The 26,063-nt window shown below is 46.2% G+C and overlaps 1 protein-coding gene and 2 non-coding genes across 3 annotated transcripts; 2 read left to right on the forward strand and 1 right to left on the reverse strand.

The window, feature by feature from the left end:
- Positions 1–5,374: 5,374 nt before the first annotated feature.
- Positions 5,375–5,448, forward strand: TRNAV-AAC (transfer RNA valine (anticodon AAC)). Its single transcript has one exon. It is a non-coding gene; the product is annotated as a tRNA-Val (tRNA).
- A 56-nt stretch (positions 5,449–5,504) lies between these two features.
- On the reverse strand, positions 5,505–5,578 carry TRNAI-AAU (transfer RNA isoleucine (anticodon AAU)). Its single transcript has one exon. It is a non-coding gene; the product is annotated as a tRNA-Ile (tRNA).
- A 3,469-nt stretch (positions 5,579–9,047) lies between these two features.
- On the forward strand, positions 9,048–12,375 carry LOC123181002 (probable 1-deoxy-D-xylulose-5-phosphate synthase 2, chloroplastic). Its single transcript, XM_044593212.1, has 4 exons — positions 9,048–9,219; positions 9,391–9,573; positions 10,039–11,775; positions 11,887–12,375. The coding sequence occupies exons 1-4, from the start codon at positions 9,145–9,147 to the stop codon at positions 12,031–12,033; spliced, it is 2,142 nt and encodes a 713-aa protein (XP_044449147.1). The 5' UTR covers positions 9,048–9,144; the 3' UTR covers positions 12,034–12,375.
- The last annotated feature ends 13,688 nt before the right edge of the window (positions 12,376–26,063 follow it).

Here is a 26,063-nt window from a genome sequence, read left to right on the forward strand (position 1 = left end):
AGGTGGCTATGAGGACGGACAGGTGGAAGACTCGGATCCCACCTAGTTCGGCTACTACACTCACATGCAACAGGGATACACCCAGGCGGGCACGCAACAGTCGTACACCCAGACCAGCACGAGCACACAACAACATGATTGAGCCAACGAACAACAGGAGGAGGAGGAGAAGGTGGAGGACGGTGGACGATGATCCAGATGATTTTTCCGGCAATCTGAAGAAGGGTAGAGGACAAAACTTCAACATGCGGGAGGACGAGCTGTTTGTGTGATGCATGGTTGACCATTAGCCTCGATCCGATCCATGACATAGAGCAAAAGGGCACAACATTTTGGTCCAACATTCATAGATGGTTCCATGAACACAAGCATTTCACGCCCTACTCCGACGCGGTCTTCCACAACCGTGAATTAAAGTCCCTCAACCATTGGTGGTACACCATCCAAGGGGGCCGTGTCCAAGTATTGCGGCCACTTGGCGCATCTCATCGCACGGTGTCCTAATGGCGCACAAATCACCGAGCAAGTAAGTTCATTTGGCCGGATATGCATAGTTTTGTTGATCAGTAGCCGGATATACATAGTTTTGTAGCCGAATATGCATAGTTTTGTTGATCGGTAGCTAGATATGCATAATTTTGTTGATCAGTAGCCAGATATGTATATTTTTGTAGCCGGATATGCATAGTTTTGTCGACCAGTAGCCGAATATGCATAATTTTGTAACCGGATATGCATAGTTTTGTTGATCACTTGCCGGATATGCATAGTTTTGTAGCCGGATATGCATCATTTTGTTGATCACTTGCCAGATATGCATTCTTGACAAGGTTTTAATTTGTAGCCTTCTCGTGCGTTGACGGTGTTCAAGAAGTTGGAGAAGAAAAACTTCACCGTCATGCATTGTTTGTTGAAGTTGAATGGACAATCAAAGTGGAACACATTCATAGCCATGACCGTCGCCCAAGCCACCGAGGAAGAAACCAGTGACCCAAGCGACCCAATGATAGAACCGCCCAAGAAGGTTAGAAAAGTGTTTCAGGCAAAGAAATGAGAGTAGGAGAGGACGAAGCGAGAAGGTGCGGCGGTCAAGATGACAGACAGGTTTGAGGACATCTTGACCAAGAAGGAGGAGTCAAACGTCAAGCGCTCGGACAACGAGGAGGAATAAAGGGGAAATATTTAAAGTGTTGATGGAGGCGATCGAGAAGAAGTTCAAGCTTGAAGAGAAGAGGGCCATGATCGAAGAGAAGAAGGCCATACTCGAGGAGAAGAAGGTGATGCTCTTGAATTTGGAGGGCCAATGTGGAGGAGCCAAGATGTTGTCCTTGAATTTGGACTCTTTGGATGCGGACGCAAGAATGATCGTGCAAGTCGTCCGCTATAAAATGTTGCAACGACATAAAGTTAAGTTGGAAGCGGCGGACAAGGAGGAGGAGGAGGCGGAGGCAGAGGCTGCCTACGCGCCGGCGACGACACCTTGAGCGTGGATGCTTGGATTACCGGTCTGGTAGGGCAAAAAATCTTAATTTTCGGCCCAGACTGTTGGACTCGTATTCTTTTGTGATCGGGCATGTGGAAATTTAAGCATACTTGTCTCTCTTTGGTTGTTATCGGACATGTGATCTGGCACTGGTGTGATCTGGCGCGTGCTATGCATCGGACTTTATTAGAATTTTAAATTGCCATTTACTGACGGACATATACAGAATAGCATCGGATGACCGATTTATGTATTCGTGTTGGAGTAAATTTATAAGTCGGTGTTGAAGATGCGCTACGGCCTCTCTTTTGTAGACATGATTTCCACTGTCCTCGAGGAAGTACTTTTCGCTTCCCTTGCCAGATTCACTCCATGGTGCTAGTTGCTCTAGAGATGATCGCCTACCACAAATCTAGTCAACATGACCATTCATCACCTTGAGTGGGCCAATACGATGCATAACAAGTTTGAATCAGTACTTGTATCTGCTTTCATGCTCCTGATAAAATCATTGTTTTTTTTTTGCAAATGTGATAAAATCCTTGCTTAGATCCGTGAACTCCCTAATTGTAAGTTTTGTCGGGAAAAGTCACACATAACAAATTTGCCCTTCACATTTGCTTGTGCAGAGAGACCTAAGGCAGGCGACGAGCAAGATATGCATGTACCTGCCACTTGTACTCGCAGATAATTGTCTGCGTAAAGTGTGGATAGTTTTTTTTTTCGAAACAGATAAAGTGTGGATTGCAGTGCTCATTCTCCTAGTTGAAAGCCAGTTTAGTTCCCTTTTCTCCTATTGTATCGGGTATTAATTGATGTGTGCTTAGCTATTAAGCATAAGGTTTTAGGATTAGGAATGGCTGAATGCTGACCGGAAAAAAAATGGGGTGAGAGAGGCTCAAACTCTCGACCTCAGGATCACTCACGTTAGCTATGAGACCTACGCGCTAGCCAACTGCGCCACCACCCCGTCGCGACATTGTTTGAAACGGTCGTTATACTATGTACTATAGGATAGCTTCATCAGTACTAAGCAACGATCGTTGCATGGGGAAAGGTAAAGGAAACACCATCTGCTGGAATTTTTTTTTGCGTTCAAATACTTTATTTGGCAGTAGTAGTCTTTAGTGATCAAGTACGAAGTTTCAGTTTTTAGTGTAAAATTTTTAGTTAATCACTTTCTTAAGTTTGAGCTTCAAACTTGATCGGTTGCAACCTTCTTCTGCTGGGTTTGAAGCTTCCAACTCAACGAATTACAAGCTTCATATTTGTATTTCGATGAATCCTTATATCACACATTGATGTTCATAACTTGGTGGACTTCCTACTGCCACCAAACCGAAGCTTCCGACTTGATGAATTGCAACTTGCTACTTCCAAGTCGACGAGTTGCAACTTGCTGTCATGTTGTACTACCGAACATACAAAATGAAGCTTTAAACTAACCGACTTGAAATATCTCTACTACCAAATATAAGGCTTCACTACCCATGAAATATATGGCTTCCAATTAACTTGCATCGTCTACAGCATAGATTCTGATTTAGTTAACTTCTAACAAAACACTTTCTAGAGAAAAATATATGTACCAATTGTATTTCTTCTATGGTAGTAACATAAACAAGGAAAATGATACATTTTACTGTCCAGCGGTCCGGCCCCTGACGCCAAATAAGGGAATACATCAGAATTTGCAAAGAAAATAATGGGACCAAAGCATAGCCTCAAACTGGCATGACAATAGAAGTATATATAAGAAGGTACATATTTTTCATAGTGGGACCAAAGCCATGGAAGCCTTTTAGGGCATGGCCAATGCATAGCCTCAAGCTGATGCCGCACGGGTCATGTAGGCTCGGATGTCCGAAAAATTTGGTTCCGATGATACTATGGGATCTTCAGCAGGAGGCAGGTGCTTGAGAGGAAAAGAGAGTGGTCATAATGTAAAAGGTGAAAAAAGTAGAGTAGATGCATGTGTACCCTAATTCTTTTTCATTTGCTTGATGAGGCCCACAAGCTTATGCTTCCATTGTAGAGGGAAAACAAATGAAGCTGCCTGACTCTACTTTTTCTCATGGGCAATTACATGGTGATGCTTCCATTGTACATACCCTTATGCACAGCGCTAGTGCGAACTAGTACTGGGCCACTAGAAGAAACGACAGCACACACGTGGCCAAAAATGGAGCACCGCCGCACGCGTGTGTCAAATGTGATCCTCTCGTTAGTGTTGATATACTTAGGTTAGTTAATTAGCAGTTGATGATTATGGAAAATAGCTACAAAACCAAAAAAAATTGAATAGCCAAAAGGTAAAATAGACAAAAGCTTGTTTGAAACAGGGATTGTCATGATCAATCTGCAACTTGAAACAAAACTTTATCCACTTAGTATGCATTTGGAAGGAGAGAGGGTGGATACATTGAGATTAGCTATTTGTTGGGCTTAGTGTGATGCACCAGTTTATGTTTGGTTGGACGAATGAGAATGGGATATGCTTGAATGATTGAGAAGGGATGGACCATGGTTAATTTATTTTGTGGGGAGATCATGATTAATTAAATAACCTATATCTCCCTACTCCACTAGTAATTAAATTTTAACATTTAACAAAGGTCATTTCCAGTAAAATGACTACTTAACAATAAATATGTTAATTATCACAAGACCATTGCTAATGATCACAAATAGTGACAGAGCTTCAGCATAATTTTAGATGGGGAAATGACTTAAATGAAAGTAGATTAGTAAGGAAATATGGGCGAATCTCTAGTTTGAACACAAGTTAGGTTTGGTGGGTGTAGGTGGGGGGGGGGGGATATCCCTTATTGGTCTACACATTAATCACAATTACGTAAGGCAGTGGGTCGTCTAACAAAAATATGAAACATAATTTGTGTAGTATTTTTTTAAATTGTGCTGATGTAATCCAAACTTGTTATGAGGCTGACCAAAATAGAGAATGCATCAAAAGAGGTGATCGCTCCAACTCACGAACCCTTTCTTCTACCGAGCATAGGCATTGGGACTTGAGAGCTTAGGTACGAAGCTGGCATACTATTTGGATTATATTTGAGGGGAAAATCAATATTGATTGCAAACGCTCTATCCAGATAGAGAGACGAGCTAAGGATTAAGTTGTCCTAATGCATCTAGCCTTGTCATTGAAACCAAAAGACACCGAGGCTGATCAAAATAGAGAATGCACGAAAAGAGGTGATTGCTCGAACTCACGAACCCTCTCTTCTACCTAGCAGAGCATAGGCATTGGGTCTCGAGAGCCTAGGTATGAAGGCTGGCATACTATTCCGAGTATATTTGAGGGAAAAATTTAATATTGATTGCAAACGCTCTAACTAGATAGAGAGACGAGCTAAGAAAAAGATTGAATTGTCCTAACTCATCTAGCCTTGTCATTGAAACCAAAGACACGAAGGCATACGAGGTCTTGGCAACATATTTTGCATGAGTTGCATAGAAAAATACATGAAGACATGATCATTCTGTTCATTTGTTGAGCATACTTCAGAAATATTTCTCTCTCGCTATTAATATGTCCTAGCCCTTCCACCATCATCTCTCACATCCAAACACGCTTGAGGCATTGGAGATGTTGTGGGCAGACCTTGTCTATGCATGCCCGATATTTCAAGAGATACTTTTCATCGATTAGAAACACAAATGAAATTTATTTAATGTGAGTCCTTGTTGAATATTGCACACTTTGTTCTGTGTTTTGCTATAGAATCTTAATCTGCCACGCGCTTGCCTCCTTAGTGAACGCAAAAAAAGATATGATATAAGTTAGGTGGATCAAAAGGACATGAAGGTTTCCTGGTGTAGTTAGGTCGCTTTGGTTTCTTAGATTTTGACTCGAGGTAATGTCACATCGGTTTCGTGGTGTAGTTGGTTATCACGTCAGTCTAACACACTGAAGGTCTCCGGTTCGAACCCGGGCGAAGCCAAATTATTTTTCTTCCTTTTTTTTTGCAATTTTAACAGTGAAAAAAAAGAAAAAAAATGGCCCATGCAGGTCTCGAACCTGCGACCTTCGCGTTATTAGCACGACGCTCTAACCAGCTGAGCTAATAGGCCAGTTGTGCTTGTAAATAATTTGGGACATTTTGTATAGTTTATTTGATTTGGTTTGCAGTTTTTTATTTTCTAGGGGAAGGTTTGAAGTTTTTTGTTTGAACAGCGAAGAGCAGGTTGGTTTTGGATTGACAGGAGCGTACACCAGGTGCAACAGCCATCAATTCAATGCATCAAATTCCAGCACCTTCTCGTCTCCATCCGCTTGAGAGCAAAACACCACCCTTCCCCAGTTCAGTTTGGGATCACCGCACCGGTACAGTTGTCTCCCTGCAGCAAGTTTTACGGATAATCTTCTTCTTCTTCTTCTTCTTCTTCTTCTTCTTCTTCTTCTTCTTCTTCTTCTTCTTCTTCTTCCTCCTCCTCCTCCTCCTCCTGCAACAAGGTCATGCTGCTGCTCACTTCAGATCCAGCCTGACTAGTCTGTATGAGGATAGAGGAATCTAAGATTAACCGAGTACAAAAGCTGTAGGTTATATAACGACTGCGACTTCCCAAGTTTGCAGTTTCCCCCCAGATTTTCAGTTGTGAAATGTGTAGCTGGGTAAAACTCTGCTATCTCCCGGTGGGCATGCCCTTATTTACCAAACAGAAAAAGTGTAAGGGCATCTCCAACGCTGACTGGCAAATTTGCTTCGGCATCTGCTTGCGGATACTGATGCCGGAGCCCGCCATCCAATGCTACACGCATACATTTCAACAACTTTTTCAACTAATTGGGTGAAATTCGTGCAAACACGGCGGATTTCATATAAACCGAACGACATTCAAGAAAACACAGCGGATTTTCATTACATTTAGAAAAAAAAAACGTTCCGACTCTAAACCTGTCCTACGCCGGCTGCCGAAGTCTAAGCCCTTGTTGTGCCCTTCCTGGAACCGCGTTCTGCATCCATCGTCTCCATGAGTACGGGCGATAAGTCCGATGAAATGAAGCTGCGATTTCCGGCGAGGAAGAGTAGAACACTGGAGACAGACCGACCCACATGGGACACAAGGCTCTGTCGCCCCAATGCCCTACTCATCCTCTGAGGAATCCTCGCTTTGTATGTCGCCGCTGGACGTGAGGTCCATGATAGAAATGATGGCGCCGACGCTCTAGTCGTCCCACCGCGCCGCCCGAAAGTTCGTTGGCGGCGCGTAGGAGGCGCAACTCACGTTGTTCTCGTCCGTGAACGCCTGCAACCACGCCTTCGCGGCAGCCGCTTCCTGGCGAGCAGCGGCTTGCGTGTGGGCGGCCTCGTAGATCGCTCGCTGCTCTGCGACGAAGTTGAGATTCGCCACGGCATGGCCGCAACGCCTCTCGCCGTCGATTTGGCTCTCCGCCAGCCAGTTCTGCTCTAGGAGGAACATGCTATACCATTGTTCTTCCCGCGCCTGCTGGAACACCGACATAGGCGCCGACGCAGGCCACTCCTCCGCCATGGCGACGTTGTAGTGTGCCTGCGCCAACTCCATGGTGAAGCCGTCAAGCACATGTGCGGGCTCCAGTGTGGTGTCGTCAAAGCCCATATCCATCGTGGGGTCATCCTTGTCGTCGAAGACGTCGGGCGAGCTGGTAGGCATGCACATTCGCGGGCTCCAGTGCGGTGTCGTCAGAGCCCATCTCCATCATGGGGTCGTCCTCGTCGTCGAAGACGTCGGCGAGCTGGCCGGCATGCCGACCTTGATCTGCCTGGCACGGCGGCTCTGCCAGCCGGCCGCAAGGGCGGCCACCTCGTGCTTCATCTCCGTCGAAAGTCTCTCCCATAGAGTGTTGCCGCCTGCAGTCATGACGGATGTGATGCAAGGGATGAGGATGTGGAGTGGCTTGTGTTGTGGAGTGGAGTTAGCCCGGTGTTGCCGCCTTTAGATAGCGGATTCAGGTGAGGCCAAACGTCCGGGTGCGTCAATGCGCGGTGACGAACGGGCACTGAATGGGCGTAATAGATATCCGTTCCATCCCGTCTAGTAATGCGTCTCTGGCATTGAACGAGCACGGAGACCGGGGATGCGTCGCAGTTAGCGCACATGGCTGACATGCCGCTTTAATGTCGGAGCCAGTGAGATGTCACGTCCGCTATGGGCCGGCTTCAATATGGACCGAACGCTCTACAACGACACGAACGCGGCCTGTTGGCGTGCGGGTGGGAACGCGCGTGAGCGAGGGAAGAGGTTTTTGGGTAAGCTGGGGTGGTCAGAAGCGGTTGTGACTGCTGTCCGGATGCCCGCCAAGCTGCCCCTCCCTAGTTTGTTTTTTGTTTGCGGGATAAAATGTGTCCAGATCGTCCCGCGAACCGATGCAGGACCTCGTTAGATGACACAACACATTCGGACCGCATGGTCCTGACGGTTGCCGGCGGTTTGGGGGTTAGCGTTGGAGATGCTCTAAGACGACTGGTGAGGTACATGTGCTCAAAAAGACATGCCATCAAATGTTTTCATGTTATTACTGCTTAATATATTTTTTTGTAACGGTTCAAATACTACAGTTATTGCAGTTTTCCTTTCAACTCTTATTGTGATCCATTCAAAGAAAAAACAAAAAATTATTGGCTCTGTTCTGGATCTTGCAGACTCACGTTTTACATACAATTTAATTATATCGTGCTCTATTGTTTGGGGTAGGATTGTCTGACTCAAGTTCGAAGTGACAGGAGACTGTGCGGGTGTCGTTTAGTGCTGTTTCGCCCTGTGTGTGATGCAAGTGGTCAAAGTACGACTGTAACCAGTTAGTTTCTTCATAATAAATTTATTATGATGTCATGGCCATGATTTGAATTGTTTTTTATACTTACGTCCCTCTTGAAAAGATTAGCTATGGTAGGATTAAAGCTCTTGCAATATATTGGATTCACATACCAACCGAGAGATGACCTAAACCTAATAACTCCTTTTTTGTGTGAAATTAACCTTTTTTTGCAAATAGCGAAATTAAACCTTAATTACTCTCTTTATGCAATTTCGGCAAACGAATAATAGTGCTTTTCAATAGTCACATTCGATTGGTGAACTTCTTAATTTCTTAATATTTGTAGTGTGTACATATTCTTATTTACGCAATAGATGCTCTTCGATCATTGCGTGTTTCGAAATGACTAGCCCGCGCAGATGCAGGGGCTGATGACTGGTTCTCCCTCGTGGCTCTTCCCGGTCGTGCGTAACGGCAGAAAAAGAGAGAGTGAAAATTTGACGTGCAAGGGAACAAGTCATTAGTCTACAACATGTGATTCCCGCGATCGGACTTCCAAACACACAGTCCCGATCGGCACTGACCAGTGATTCACATGTTTTGCGTTCAACCATGCACGTTTGTTTCCATAAACACGGAGGAAATAATCCTCTTGCTCCAGTCCAATACCGTCGCCCCCGCGGAAACTGGCTTGTATGGAAAAATATCCGACGGAGCTGTACTCGAGAAAACAACATATTGTCTCTATTTAATCAGCAGCTCCTACCCTGTGTCACCTCATCTTCTCCTCCCTCCCTCCCGTCGCCTCTGCCGCCTGAGCTTTCACCTGTACCCAAAACACTTCACTGCGAGCTGCGCCGCGCGCGTGCACGTCCACCTACGGCGTCTCTCTTCTCCAATGGCGCTCCAAGCATCGTTGCCTTCCGCGTTCCACACGGCCCCGGCCGTTACTCACGCTTCTTGTCGGCGGCAGGTGCGCACGGGCGATTGATCGCCGGGCAAATGGCTTCCAGCTCTTGCCTGTTAACGACTTTGGCATGCGGCCGTTTGCCTTCGGGTTACGTTCCCCGTCCGGCTCGCCGGAGTGTCTGCTTGATGGAGTGTTGCTGACGGGGTGGTTTTATTTGATGTCGTACGTTTGCAGTTCCAACTGCGTGCGAGCGCTGCGGCCGCGGCTAGCAGCCCCGGCGCCGGCGACGGGAAGGTGGTGATGGGGAAGCAGCCGGCGACGGGCGCGTGGAAGATCGACTACTCCGGCGAGAAGCCGGCGACGCCGCTGCTCGACACCATCAACTACCCCGTCCACATGAAAAACCTCTCCACCGCGGTATATACAAAAATGCTAGACGTACGGGAAGATTTTACAAGAGTTAACGGACTAACCCTCTCCCCTCACTAATCTCCCCCTCCTGATTTTCAGGATGGGGCCCGCTTCATCTTAACAATCAATCAACACATCCCACCTAAGCCTAGCCTGTAAAGCTCCTATAAAACCCCTGTAGATGTAGCATTGCTGCGGTATATATTTTGTCCTCCGGCTATCTCGGGCTGCCTATGTGATCGTCTGATTGATAACAGCAGTCAGCTATCATATGGCTTTACTGTTGCCACATAGTCGTTTTTTATGTTTTTTGTCAGACTATTCGATTGATAGCCGTGTGCATTTTATCTATGCAGAGAATGAGTGTTGCTTGTTATGCTTAGCATTCACTTGATACTAGTACATTTTAAGTTAATAAAAATGTCCTTTATCGAAAAAGCTAAACAAATGAGATATGTGTTGGCATGGCAGGACTTGGAGCAGCTGTCCGCGGAGCTCCGTGCGGAGATCGTGAACACGGTGTCCAAGACCGGCGGCCATCTCAGCTCAAGCCTTGGGGTGGTGGAGCTGTCGGTGGCGCTGCACCACGTGTTCGACACGCCGGAGGACAAGATCATCTGGGACGTCGGCCACCAGTCCTACCCGCACAAGATCCTCACGGGCCGCCGGTCGCGGATGCACACCATGCGGAAGACCTCTGGCCTCGCTGGGTTCCCCAAGCGCGACGAGAGCGCGCACGACGCGTTTGGCGCCGGCCACAGCTCCACGAGCATCTCCGCGGCGCTCGGGATGGCCGTCGCGCGTGACCTCCAGGGCAAGAAGAACCACGTCATCTCCGTCATCGGAGACGGCGCCATGACCGCGGGACAGGCTTACGAGGCCATGAACAACTCCGGCTACCTCGACTCCAACATGATAGTGGTCCTCAACGATAACAAGCAGGTCTCCCTCCCGACGGCCACCCTCGACGGTCCCTCCAGGCCGGTGGGCGCACTCAGCAAGGCTCTCACGAGGCTCCAGTCCAGCACCAAGTTCCGGCGGCTCCGGGAAGCCGCCAAGACCGTCACCAAGCAGATCGGTGACTCGACCCATGAGGTGGCAGCCAAAGTGGATGAGTACGCGCGCGGCATGATGAGCGCCCCGGGCTCATCGCTCTTCGAGGAGCTCGGGCTCTACTATATCGGCCCCGTCGACGGCCACAACCTCGAGGACCTTGTCACCATCTTCGAGAAGGTCAAGTCCATGCCGGCTTCTGGGCCCGTGCTCGTCCACATCGTGACGGAGAAGGGGAAGGGGTACCCGCCGGCGGAGGCTGCGGCAGACAAGATGCACGGCGTGGTCAAGTTTGACCCAATGACGGGGAAGCAGTTCAAGACGAAGAGCCCGACGCTGTCGTACACTCAGTACTTCGCCGAGTCGCTAATCCGGGAGGCGGAGGTGGACGATAAGGTGGTGGCGATCCACGCGGCCATGGGCGGCGGCACGGGGCTCAACTACTTCCAGAAGCGGTTCCCCGAGCGGTGCTTCGACGTGGGCATCGCGGAGCAGCACGCCGTGACCTTCGCGGCGGGGCTCGCCGCCGAGGGGATGAAGCCGTTCTGCGCCATCTACTCCTCGTTCCTGCAGCGCGGGTACGACCAGGTGGTGCACGACGTGGACCTGCAGCGCCTGCCGGTGCGCTTCGCCCTGGACAGGGCAGGCCTCGTCGGCGCGGACGGCCCCACGCACTGCGGCGCGTTCGACGTCACGTACATGGCCTGCCTGCCCAACATGGTGGTCATGGCGCCCGCCGACGAGGCCGAGCTCATGCACATGGTCGCCACCGCCAGCGCCATCGACGACCGCCCAAGCTGCTTCCGCTTCCCCCGCGGCAATGGCGTGGGCGCCGTGCTGCCTCTCGACAACAGAGGCACCCCCATTCAGGTAGGCAAGGGGAGGGTGCTCGTCGGAGGCAACAGGGTGGCGCTGCTAGGATACGGCACGATGGTGCAGGCCTGCCTGAAGGCGGCGGAGCTGCTGAAGGAGCACGACGTGTTCATCACCGTCGCCGACGCCCGCTTCTGCAAGCCGCTGGACACGGAGCTGATCCGTGACCTCGCCGCCGAGCACGAGATCCTCATCACCGCCGAGGAGGGCTCCATCGGAGGCTTCGGCTCCCACGTGGCGCACTACCTCAGCCTCAGCGGCCTCCTCGACGGCCCGCTCAAGGTAATGAAACACCCCAATCTGTTAAGAATAGAACAATCTTGAGAAGAAGACGGAAACATTCTCGCTTGGAACTTTTCAGCTGATGGTTAGATTTGTTGTGTGATGTTGCAGCTGAGATCGATGTTCCTGCCAGACCGGTACATTGACCATGGCGCTGCGGAGGATCAGATGGAGGAGGCCGGCCTGACGCCGAGGCACATCGCCGCCACGGTGCTGTCGCTGCTGGGTCGGCCACTGGAGGCGCTCCACCTCAAGTGATTCAGTCAACCAACTAGCTTGTGTTAACGCCCACAACATGAATGAACAGATAAAATGACGGAATTGATGTTGCTGCTCCCCACTCTCTAGCAGTTACGTGGATCTTGGAAGGGCTCCACAATGCTACAACAAGCACTAGGTAGCTAGAGTTACCATGCTAGTGTCCGTCGGTGTGTGATTCTTGGTTTGGCTTGTTTCTATGCTTCCAAGTGCGGAGCAGATGAGTTGGAGCCTTTCTTTGAACTGGAGGATACATGCATGTAGATATGCATGCATCCCTATGTTCTTCCCTTTTGGGTTTTGTACAGATGGTTATTATAAGTACCCTCTCCGTTTTTTTTACTTCACATATGAGATTTTTTTGAAGTCAAACTATGCATAGTTTGACCAAATTTATATCAAAAAGTATGAACATTTACGATACAAAAGCTATATGGTATGAAAAAAAATCATGACGCATCTAATAATATTGATTTAATATCATGAATGTTGATATTTTTTCAATTAAAGTTATTCAAACTTGAGTCCTGCTTCGGTACAACCCCCCTCACAAAACATATAAAGGGCAATAGGCATTTCACACATTATACCAACTTTTGTATGTACGATGGATCATCTACGGGGATGTATACGCTTTTTTTTAGACAACGGGGACGCTTTACGGGAGAGGTAGCACTACTGGGCCGACCCACTAACAGGGTCCGATACAGAGCAGGCGTAAAAGTCACAAAAATATGCAGCGCCGAGCACAGGGGATTCACCCCTAAAAAGAAAAGCACAGGGGATCCGTGACAGGGTGCTGCTAACCACGCTACCTGTCTCCCACATGTGATCAAAGCTAACAACAGAAGCTATATGAACACACAAAACCGAAGCTTTTTTTAATAGGCCGAATTTTTTGAATGTTTGTATCACTAAAAATTGTGATTATTTTTTACAATACAGAATTTCCTTTAGTTTCTGTGATTTTTTTTGAAAAAGAAACATTTTACAAAATTCCAAAGTAAAATCTGAAAACGTGAACATTTTTTGAAATCCATGAATTGTTTTTCATACACAAACATTCTGTGGACTTTTTAAAATGAGATGAGATAATTTTCGAAAATACGAATAATCTTCAAAAATTTGGAGCACATTTTGAATATGTCGAACATTTTTTAAATTTATGATTTTTCAAAAAGAAACAGAAAATAAAAGGAAATAAAAGAGCGAAAAATAGTAACCAAACGAAAACCAAAATAAATAATAAAAAAGTTTAGGAACCTTCTGGAAAGCTCACAAACCAGCCAGGAACCTTCCAGAAGATTCACAATACCGGTTGCTCAAATACTCAGATGGGCCGGCCCATTCTGTGATTGTATGTGCGATTGCCCGACTATTTATCACAGCATGCGGTAAATAGGAAATTCTGTATGTTAGGGAAGTAGCGTCAAATAGACTGTGCCACTCATAGGAGGCCGCCCGACTGGACCGACTCATTGTCGCGCCCTAGAACAGGGAAAAAATCATCGAAGAAAGAAAGGTAGTGCGAGGTATCGAACGTTGTAACTCCGGCTGCTAACCACTCGCCGCTAGCTACACGAGCTGATGGGCTTCAATATCTAACTAGGAAACACGAACTATAAGAACTATCCATCAGTGCCAAACAGTAGCGAACCAGCATTTTTCCCACTATTTCTTTTCCTTTTTACTATTCACTATTTGTTTCTTTTTCATATTTTCATTTTTCCTTTTTTGATTCTTTTTCCTTTTCAACAAATGCTCGCACGTTTAAAATTTGTACAAGATTTCAAAAAATGTTTGTTTTTAAAAACATAAAATACAAATATTCACATTTTAGCAAGTTGTACAAATTTTTTAAAAAAATGGATGTGTCTTTCAAAATTGCTCAAAATTCTAAAATAAGAACAGTATTTAAAAAGAGCAAACAAAACTTTGAAAGCACGTTGTTTTTAGGCATTCCTCAAATGAGCTCAATTTTTCAATGACTTCTATGACCAATTCAAGACACCATGCCAAGTTGTTTCGGTTTTCAACAAAATTTGCATTTTCTGGAGTTTTCTCGGTGAAAAAAGGCCGATAAATGGTGGGATGTGTCACAACTTGCATGCGGTGTTGAAAATCGTTCAAACCTGACATGGATGCCTATTATTGGCATGCTAACCCACTCCCAGAAGTTGGGGTCATTTGAAGAATGTTAAAAAACTAGATCATGTTCAACGGAGGGGTCCAGATAGGACAGAATGCTTCTCTAAGAGCATGTTGTTTCTTGATATCCTTGAAATGGCCGGAATTATTTTCATGGCCTTGTATGACTAATTCAAAGCACCATGCAAAGTTATTTGTGTTTTGACAAGTTTTTCCATTTTCTGGAGTTTTTCTCGGCAAAAAAAGACTGATAAATGGCCGAACATATCGCAATGTGAATACGATGTCGGGAGTCGTTCAAATCTGGAATGGATGCCTGCCATGGCCATGCCCACTTGGTGAAAAAACTTGGGATCATTTTTAAGGATGTACAAAAACATGATGTTCAATGTGTAGTGTTCGGATAGGCTAGAAGGCTCCATTTGAGAGTACTTTTTCCGACATCTGTCAAATGGCCCTAATTTTTGACAAGGTTTGTATTTTTTTGGAGTTTTCACTTTTTTTTATCCACTAGTAGAAAAGGGGGCAAAGGTTCAGGCCGGGTCAGCCCATTAGTCCCGGTTCAGTCTAGAACCGGGACCAATGGTGGCATTGGACCCGGTTCGTGAGCCCAGGGGGCCGGCCGGGCCATGTGGGCCATTAGTCCCGGTTCGTCTGGACCTTTGGTCCCAGTTGGTGGGACGAACCGGGACCAATGGGCCTCGCCCCTGGTCCACCACCATTGGCCCCAGTTGGTGGCATGAACCGGGACCAAAGGGGAGCCTATATATACCCCCTCCCGCAAGAGCAGAGCACACTGCTCTGTTTTTTCTGGCCGAAGGGGAGAGGGCTTGGTGGTGCTTTAGCTCACCTCCTATGCACACAAGGTGTTCGATGGAATGCCCGAGCCACACTACTTAAGCTTTCTCCTCTCCAAGCTCGACCTCCAAGCTCCATTTTCCTCAATATTTGTCTAGGTTTAGCAGTCCGTCACGCCCCGTCCCTATCTTCACCGCCGTCGATCACCCACGCCGAGCTCATCGCCGGCACCACCGTGGTGAGCCTCTTGTTCTTATCTTCTTTCTGAAAGGAAAATATATTCTTACTTGTATGTTTACATAGATACTTGTATTATTTTCTTACTTTTATTATTGCATCTTATATAGTGCGATGGTTTTGGTATCCGCCCCCATTGGCCCTCGTCCTGTCTATGATTCAGATGTGGTATATATATTATCTTTATAACTATTGGTTCATTTATTGTTTATGAAAATTATGCCGACCAACGTGACATAGATTTTATTTATCTAGGATGTATGTGAACCGGAAATTCCAACCGACCCTATTGTCGAGAGGTTAAATTTAGTTAAAGAAGAAAACAATTTCTTGAAGGAAAAAATAAAAAAATTGAGGAGGAGAAGATGATATTGGAGTTGCATGTTGCGGATGTCGTCGATGATCACAAGATCAAGATGGATGCAATGCGCTTGAAGATTAGAAAGATTAGAAAATATGCCATTCATACCGAGGCTTGGTATCATTATGCCGTTGGATCAATTGTTACCTTGGTTGCGATTATGATCACATTTGTTTTCGCATTGAAATGTTTTACATAGTTTAAATTTATGGTTTAATTAATTAGATGCTCTGGAGAGCTATATGTTGTTAGATGAGAACTATGTATGTACTTTGGTTTTAATGTGATGATGAACTTCTATTAATTTGGACACTTAATTATATATAATGCACACAGATGAACCGGTAATGGATGTACGGTGACAGATACACCTCCGAGTACATTAAGGGCGTGCATGAGTTTCTCGATGCGGCCGAGGCAAACAAGCAGAATGGTTTTATGTGTTGTCCATGCACTATATGTGAGAATACGATGTCTTACTCTAACCGGAAAGTCCTTCACACCCACCTGCTTTACAAGGGTTTCATGCCACACTATAATATTTGGACAAGGCATGGAGAAATAGGGGTTATGATGGAAGACGGCAAAGAAGAAGAGTATGATGACAACTATATGCCCCCTGAATACGGTGATGCTGCAACGGGGGGAGCTGGTGAAGATCAAGAGGAACCAGACGATGTGCCCAATGATGTTGCAATGGGTGAAGCTGCTCAAGGTCAAGAGGAACCAGACGATGTGCCCGATGATGATGATCTCCGCCGGGTCATTGTCGATGCAAGGACGCAATGCGAAAGTCAAAAGGAGAAGCTGAAGTTCGATCGCATGTTAGAGGATCACAAAAAAGGGTTGTACCCCAATTGCGAAGATGGCAACACAAAGCTCGGTACCGTACTGGAATTGCTGCAGTGGAAGGCAGAGAATGTTGTGCCTGACAAAGGATTTGAGAAGCTACTGAAAATGTTGAAGAAGAAGCTTCCAAAGAATAACGAATTGCCCGACAGTACATACGCAGCAAAGAAGGTCGTATGCCCTCTAGGATTGGAGGTGGAGAAGATACATGCATGCCCTAATGACTGCATCCTCTACCGCGGTGCATACAAGGATCTGAACGCATGCCCGGTATGCGGTGCATTGCGGTATAAGATCAGACGAGATGACCCTGGTGATGTTCATGGCGACCCCCCCAGGAAGAGGGTTCATGCGAAGGTGATGTGATATGCTCCTATAATACCACGGTTGAAACATCTGTTCAGAAACGGAGAGCATGCCAAGTCGATGCGATGGCACAGTGAGGACCGTAAGAAAGACAGGAAGTTGAGAGCACCCGATGACGGGTCGCAGTGGAGAAAAATCGAGAGAAAGTACTGGGATGAGTTTGCAAAGGACCCAAGGAACGTATGGTTTGCTTTAAGCGCGGATGGCATTAATCCTTTCGGGGAGCAGAGCAGCAATCACAGCACCTGGCCCGTGACTCTATGTATGTATAACCTTCCTCCTTGGATGTGCATGAAGCGGAAGTTCATTATTATGCCAGTTCTCATCCAAGGCCCTAAGCAACCCGGCAACGACATTGATGTGTACCTAAGGCCATTAGTTGAAGAACTTTTACAGCTGTGGAATGGAAACGGTGTACGTATGTGGGATGAGCATAGACAAGAGGAATTTAACCTAAAGGCGTTGCTGTTCGTGACCATCAACGATTGGCCCGCTCTCAGTAACCTTTCAGGACAGACAAACAAAGGATACCACGCATGCACACACTATTTAGATGACACTGAAAGTATATACCTGGACAAATGCAGGAAGAATGTGTACCTGGACCATCGTCGATTTCTTCCGACCAACCATCAATGTCGAAAGAAAGGCAAGCATTTCAAAGGCGAGGCAGATCACCGGAAGAAGCCTGCCATGCGTACCGGTGATCACGTACTTGCTATGGTCAATGATTTACGCGTAATCTTTGGAAAGGATCCCGGCGCACTTGTTGGAAATATGCCCTAGAGGCAATAATAAAATGATTATTATTATATTTCTTTGTTCATGATAATTGTCTATTGTTCATGCTATAATTGTGTTATCCGGAAATCGTAATACATGTGTGAATACATAGACCACAACACGTCCCTAGTGAGCCTCTAGTTGACTAGCTCGTTGATCAAAAGATAGTCATGGTTTCCTGACTATGGACATTGGATGTCATTGATAACGGGATCACATCATTAGGAGAATGATGTGATGGACAAGACCCAATCCCAAGCTTAGCTCAAAGATCGCGTAGTTCGTTTGTTGTAGCTTTTCTGAATGTCAAGTGTCATTTCCTTAGACCATGAGATTGTGCAACTCCCGGATACCGTAGGAGTGCCTTGGGTGTGCCAAACATCACAACGTAACTGGGTGACTATAAAGCCACATTACAGGTATCTCCGAAAGTGTTTGTTGGGTTGGCATGAATCGAGACTGGGATTTGTCACTTCGTATGACGGAGAGGTATCTCTGGGCCCACTCGGTAATGCATCATCATAATGAGCTCAATGTGACCAAGTGGTTGATCACGGGATCATGCATTACGGCACGAGTAAAGTGACTTGCCGGTAACGAGATTGAACTAGGTATTGGGATACCGACGATCGAGTCTCGGGCAAGTAATGTACCGATTGACAAAGGGAATTGTATACGGATTGATTAAATCCTCGACATCGTGGTTCATCCGATGAAATCATCGTGAAGCATGTGGGAGCCAACATGGGTATCCAGATCCCACTGTTGGTTATTGACCGGAGAGGCGTCTCGGTCATGTCTGCATGTCTCCCGAACCCGTAGGGTCTACACACTTAAGGTTCGGTGACGCTAGGGTTGTAGAGATATTAGCATACGGTAACCCGAAAGTTGTTCGGAGTCCCGGATGAGATCCCGGACGTCACGAGGAGTTCCGGAATGGTCCGGAGGTGTAGATTTATATATAGGAAGTCAAGTTTCGGCCATCGGGAAAGTTTCGGGGGTAATCGGTATTGTAGCGGGACCATCGGAAGGGTCCCGGGGGTCCACCGGGTGGGGCCACCTATCTCGGAGGGCCCTATGGGCTGAAGTGGGATGGGAACCAGCCCCTAGTGGGCTGGTGCACCCCCTTGGGCCTTCCCCCTGCGCCTAGGGTTGGAAACCCTAGGGGTGGGGGGCGCCACCCTTGCCTTGGGGGGCAAGGCACCCCCTTGGCCGCCGCCCCCCTAGGAGATTGGATCTCCTAGGGACGGCGCCCCCCCTAGGTACCCTATATATAGTGGGGGGAGGGAGGGCAGCCGCACCCAAGCCCCTGACCTCTCGCTCTCCCTCCCATGACACTCCTCCGTCTCCCTGCGCTTGGCGAAGCCCTGCCGAGATCACCGTTGCTTCCACCACCATGTCGTCGTGCTGCTGGATCTTCATCAACCTCTCCTTCCCCCTTGCTGGATCAAGTTGGAGGAGACGTCTTCCCAACCGTACGTGTGTTGAACGCGGAGGTGCCGTCCGTTCGGCACTTGGTCATCGGTGATTTGGATCACGTCGAGTACGACTCCATCAACCCCGTTCTCTTGAACGCTTCCGTGCGCGATCTACAAGGGTATGTAGATGCACTCCTCTCTCCGTCGTTTCTAGATGACTCCATAGATTGATCTTGGTGATGCGTAGAAAATTTTAAAATTCTGCTACGTTCCCCAACAGTGGCATCATGAGCTAGGTCTATGCGTAGTTACTATGCATGAGTAGAACACAAAGTAGTTGTGGGCGTCGATATTGTCAATTTGCTTGCCGTTACTAGTCTTATCTTGATTCGGCGGCATCGTGGGATGAAGCAGCCCGGACCGACCTTACATGTACGCTTACGTGAGACTGGTTCCACCGACTAACATGCAGTAGTTGCATAAGGTGGCTGGCGAGTGTCTGTCTCTCCCTCTTTAGTCGGATCGGATTCGATGAACAGGGTCCTTATGAAGGGTAAATAGAAATTGGCAATTCACGTTGTGGTTTTGGCGTAGGTAAGAAACGTTCTTGCTAGAAACCTATAGCAGCCACGTAAAAACTTGCAACAACAATTAGAGGACGTCTAACTTGTTTTTGCAGCAAGTGTTTTGTGATGTGATATGGCCAAAGGATGTGATGAATGATATATGTGATGTATGAGATGATCATGTTCTTGTAATAGGAATCACGACTTGCATGTCGATGAGTATGACAACCGGCAGGAGCCATAGGAGTTGTCTTTATTTATTTATGACCTGTGTGTCAACATAAACATCATGTAATTACTTTACTTTATTGCTAAAGCGTTAGCCATAGTAGTAGAAGTAATAGATGACGAGACAACTTCAAGAAGACACGATGATGAAGATCATGGTGTCATGCCGGTGACAACGATGATCATGGAGCCCCGAAGATGGAGATCAAAAGGAGCAAATGATATTGGCCATATCATGTCACTATTTGATTACATGTGATGTTTATCATGTTTTACATCTTATTTGCTTAGAACGACGGTAGCTTAAATAAGATGATCCCTCGTAATAATTTCAAGAAAGTGTTCCCCTAACTGTGCACCGTTGCGAAGGTTCGTTGTTTTGAAGCACCACATGATGATCGGGTGTGATAGATTCTAACGTTCGAATAGAACGGGTGTAAGCCAGATTTACACACGCAATACACTTAGGTTGACTTGACGAGCCTAGCATGTACAGACATGGCCTCGTAACACGGAAGACCAAAAGGTCGAGCATGAGTCGTATAGGAGATACGATCAACATGAAGATGTTCACCGATGTTGGCTAGTCCGTCTCACGTGATGATCGGACACGGCCTAGTTAACTCGGATCATGTTTCACTTAGATGACTGGAGGGATGTCTATCTGAGTGGGAGTTCATTGAATAATTTGATTAGATGAACTTAATTATCACGAACTTAGTCTAAAATCTTTACAATATGTCTTGTAGATCAAATGGCCCACGTTGTCCTCAACTTCAACGCGTTCCTAGAGAAAACCAAGCTGAAAGACGATGGCAACAACTATACGGACTGGGTCCGGAACCTGAGGATCATCCTCATAGATGCCAAGAAAGATTATGTCCTAGAAGTACCGCTAGGTGACGCACCTGTCCCACAGAACCAAGACGTTATGAACGCTTGGCAGTCACGTGCTGATGATTACTCCCTTGTTCAGTGCGGCATGCTTTACAGCTTAGAACCGGGGCTCCAAAAGCGTTTTGAGAGACACAGAGCATATGAGATGTTCGAAGAGCTGACAATGGTTTTTCAAGCTCATGCCCGGGTCGAGAGATATGAAGTCTCCGACAAGTTCTTCAGCTGTAAGATGGAGGAAAATAGTTTTGTCAGTGAGCACATACTCAGAATGTCTGGGTTGCATAACCGCTTGACTCAGCTGGGAGTTAATCTCCCGGATGACGCAGTCATTGACAGAATTCTCCAGTCGCTTCCATAGAGCTACAAGAGCTTTGTGATGAACTTCAATATGCAGGGGATGGAAAAGACCATTCTTGAGGTGTATTCAGTGCTAAAATTAGCAGAGGTGGAAATCAAAAAGGAACATCAAGTGTTGATGGTGAATAAAACCACTAAGTTCAAGAAAGGCAAGGGTAAGAAGAACTTCAAGAAGGATGGCAAGGGAGTTGCCGCGCCCATTAAGCAAGTTGCCGGGAAGAAGCCAAAGAATGGACCCAAGCCCGAGACTGAGTGTTTTTATTGCAAGGGAAGTGGTCACTGGAAGCGAAACTGCCCCAAATACTTAGCAGACAAGAAGGCCGGCAACACTAAAGGTATATGTGATATACATGTAATTGACGTGTACCTTACCAGTACTCGCAGTAGCTCCTGGGTATTTGATACCGGTGCGGTTGCTCACATTTGTAACTCAAAGCAGGAGCTGCGGAATAAGCAGAGACTGGTGAAGGACGAGGTGACGATGCGCATCGGGAATGGTTCCAAGGTCGATGTGATCGCCATCGGCACGCTACCTCTACATTTACCTACGGGATTAGTTTTAAACCTCAATAATTGTTATTTAGTGCCAGCTTTGAGCATGAACATTGTATCAGGATCTCGTTTAATTCGAGATGGCTACTCATTTAAATCCGAGAATAATGGTTGTTCTATTTATATGAGAGATATGTTTTATGGTCATGCTCCGATGGTGAATGGTTTATTCTTAATGAATCTCGAGCGTAATGCTACACATATTCATAGTGTGAATACCAAAAGATGTAAGGTTGATAATGATAGTCCCACATACTTGTGGCACTGCCGCCTTGGTCACATAGGTGTCAAACGCATGAAGAAGCTCCATGCAGTTGGACTTTTAGAGTCTCTTGATTACGAATCATTTGACACGTGCGAACCATGCCTCATGGGTAAAATGACCAAGACTCTGTTCTCAAGAACAATGGAGCGAGCAACCAACTTATTGGAAATCATACATACTGATGTGTGCGGTCCAATGAGTGTTGAGGCTCACGGTGGCTATCGTTATGAAGGGTAAATAGAAGTTGACAAATCACGTTGTGGCTTTCACGTAGGTAAGAAAACGTTCTTGCTAGAACCCTATTTCAGCCACGTAAAACTTGCAACAACAATTAGAGCACGTCTAACTTGTTTTTGCAGCAAGTGCTTTGTGATATGATATGGCCAAAGTTGTGATGAATGATGAATGATATATATGTGATGTATGAGATGTTCATGCTATTGTAATAGGAATCACGACTTGCATGTCGATGAGTATGACAACCGGCAGGAGCCATAGGAGTTGTCTTTATTTTTGTATGACCTGCGTGTCATTGAGAAACGCCATGTAAATTACTTTACTTTATTGCTAAACGTGTTAGCCATAGTAGTAGAAGTAATAGTTGGCGAGCAACTTTATGGAGACACGATGATGGAGATCATGATGATGGAGATCATGGTGTCATGCTGGTGATAAGATGATCATGGAGCCCCAAGATGGAGATCAAAGGAGCTATGTGATATTGGCCATATCATGTCACTTTTATTATTTGATTGCATGTGATGTTTATCATGTTTCTGCATCTTGTTTACTTAGAATGACGGTAGTAAATAAGATGATCCCTCATAATAATTTCAAGAAAGTGTTCCCCCTAACTATGCACCATTGCGACAGTTTGTTGTTTCGAAGCACCACGTGATGATCGGGTGTTAGATACAGATTTACACATGCAAACACTTAGGTTGACTTGACGAGCCTAGCATGTACAGACATGGCCTCGGAACACAGAAGACCGAAAGGTTGAGCATGAGTCGTATAGAAGATATGATCAACATGAAGATGTTCACCGATGTTGACTAGTCCGTCTCACGTGATGATCAGACATGGCCTAGTTAACTCGGATCATGTTATACTTAGATTACTGGAGGGATGTCTATCTAAGTGGGAGTTCATTGAATAATTTGATTAGATGAACTTAATTATCATGAACTTAGTCTAAATTTTTTACAATATGTCTTGTAGATCAAATGGCCAACGTAGTCCTCAACTTCAACGCGTTCCTAGAGAAAACCAAGCTGAAAGACGATGGCAGCAACTACACGGACTGGGTCCGAAACCTGAGGATCATCCTCATAGCTGCCAAGAAAGATTATGTCCTACAAGCACCGCTAGGTGACGCACCTGTTCTCCCTGCAGAACAAGATGTTATGAACGCTTGGCAGGCACATACCGATGACTACTCCCTCGTTCAGTGCGGCATGCTTTATAGCTTAGAGCCGGGGCTCCAAAAGCGTTTTGAGAGACACGGAGCATATGAGATGTTCGAAGAGCTGAAAATGGTTTTCCAAGCTCATGCCCGGGTCGAGAGATATCAAGTCTCCGACAAGTTCGTCAACTGTAAGATGGAGGAAAACAGTTCTGTCAGTGAGCACATACTCACTATGTCTGGGTTGCATAACCGCTTGACTCAGCTGGGAGTTAATCTCCCGGATGACGCGGTCATTGACAGAATCCTTCAGTCGCTTCCACCGAGCTACAAGAGCTTTGTGATGAACTTCAATATGTAGGGGATGGAAAAGACCATTCCTGAAGTATTTGCAATGCTGAAATCAGCAGAGGTAGAAGTCAAAAAGGAACATCAAGTGTTGATGGTGAATAAAACCACTAAGTTCAAGAAGGGCAAGGGTAAGAAAGCCTTCAAAAAAGACGGCAAGGGAGTTGCCGCGCCCGGCAAGCAAGCTGCCAGGAAGAAGCCAAAGAATGGACCCAAGCCCGAGACTGAGTGCTTTTATTGCAAGGGAAGTGGTCACTGGAAGCGGAACTGCCCCAAATACTTAGCGGACAAGAAGGCCGGCATCACGAAAGGTATATGTGATATACATGTAATTGATGTGTACCTTAACAGTACTCGTAGTAGCTCCTGGGTATTTCATACCGGTGCGGTTGCTCACATTTGTAACTCAAAACAGGAGCTGCGGAATAAGCGGAGACTGGCGAAGGACGAGGTGACAATGCGCATCGGGAATGGTTCCAAGGTCAATGTGATTGCCGTCGGCACGCTACCTCTACATTTACCTTCGGGATTAGTTTTAAACCTTAATAATTGTTATTTAGTGCCAGCTTTGAGCATGAACATTGTATCAGGATCTCGTTTAATTCGAGATGGCTACTCATTTAAATCCGAGAATAATGGTTGTTCTATTTATATGAGAGATATGTTTTATGGTCATGCTCCTATGGTGAATGGTTTATTCTTAATGAATCTCGAGCATAATGCTACACATGTTCATAGTGTGAGTACCAAAAGATGTAAGATTGATAATGATAGTCCCACATACTTGTGGCACTGCCGCCTTGGTCACATAGGTGTCAAACGCATGAAGAAGCTCCATGCTGATGGACTTTTAGAGTCTCTTGATTACGAATAATTTGACACGTGCGAACCATGCCTCATGGGTAAAATGACCAAGACTCCGTTCTCAGGAACAATGGAGCGAGCAACCAACTTATTGGAAACCATACATACTGATGTGTGCGGTCCAATGAGTGTTGAGGCTCGCGGTGGCTACCGTTATGTTCTCACCCTCACTGATGACTTGAGTAGATATGGGTATGTCTACTTGATGAAACACAAGTCTGAGACCTTTGAAAAGTTCAAGGAATTTCATAGTGAGGTTGAGAATCAACGTGACAAGAAAATCAAGTTCTTGCGATCAGATCGTGGGGGAGAATACTTGAGTCACGAATTTGGCACACACTTAAGAAAATGTGGAATAGTTTCACAACTCACGCCGCCTGGAACACCTCAGCGTAATGGTGTGTCCGAACATCGTAATCGCACTCTATTGGATATGATGCGATCTATGATGTCTCTTACCGATTTACCGCTGTCATTTTGGGGCTATGCTTTAGAGACTGCCGCATTCACTTTAAATAGGGCTCCGTCGAAATCCGTTGAGACGACACCGTATGAATTATGGTTTGGGAAGAAACCTAAGCTGTCGTTTCTAAAAGTTTGGGGATGCGATGCTTTTGTCAAGAAACTTCAACCTGAAAAGCTCGAACCCAAGTCAGAAAAATGCGTCTTCATAGGATACGCTAAAGAAACTGTTGGGTATACCTTCTACCTCAGATCCGAAGGCAAGATCTTTGTTGCCAAGAATGGGTCCTTTCTAGAGAAAGAGTTTCTCTCGAAAGAAATAAGTGGGAGGAAAGTAGAACTTGATGAAGTATTACCTCTTGAACCGGTAAGTGGCGCAGCTCAAGAAAATGTTCCTGAGGTGCCTGCACCAACTAGAGAGGAAGTTAATGATGATGATCATGAAACTTCAGATCAAGTTGCTATTGAACTTCGTAGGTCCACGAGGACACGTTCCGCACCAGAGTGGTACGGCAACCCTGTCTTGGAAATCATGTTGTTAGACAACGGTGAACCTTCGAACTATGAAGAAGCAATGGCGGGCCCGGAGTTCGACAAATGGCTGGAAGCCATGAAATCCGAGATAGGATCCATGTATGAAAATGAAGTGTGGACTTTGACTGACTTGCCCGATGATCGGCGAGCCATAGAAAATAAATGGATCTTTAAGAAGAAGACAGACGCGGATGGTAATGTGACCATCTATAAAGCTCGGCTTGTCGCTAAGGGTTATCGACAAGTTCAAGGGGTTGACTACGATGAGACTTTCTCACCCGTAGCGAAGCTGAAGTCCGTCTGAATCATGTTAGCAATTGGCGCATTCTATGATTATGAGATATGGCAAATGGACGTCAAAACATCATTCCTTAATGGTTTCCTTAAGGAAGAATTGTATATGATGCAGCCGGAAGGTTTTGTCGATCCTAAGAATGCTGACAAGGTGTGCAAGCTCCAACGCTCTATTTATGGGTTGGTGCAAGCATCTCGGAGTTGGAACATTCGTTTTGATGAGATGATCAAAGCGTTTGGGTTTACGCAGACTTATGGAGAAGCCTGCATTTACAAGAAAGTGAGTGGGAGCTCTATA

This window comes from Triticum aestivum, chromosome 1A, assembly GCF_018294505.1.
Source record: "Triticum aestivum cultivar Chinese Spring chromosome 1A, IWGSC CS RefSeq v2.1, whole genome shotgun sequence".
Lineage (NCBI taxonomy): Eukaryota > Viridiplantae > Streptophyta > Magnoliopsida > Poales > Poaceae > Triticum > Triticum aestivum.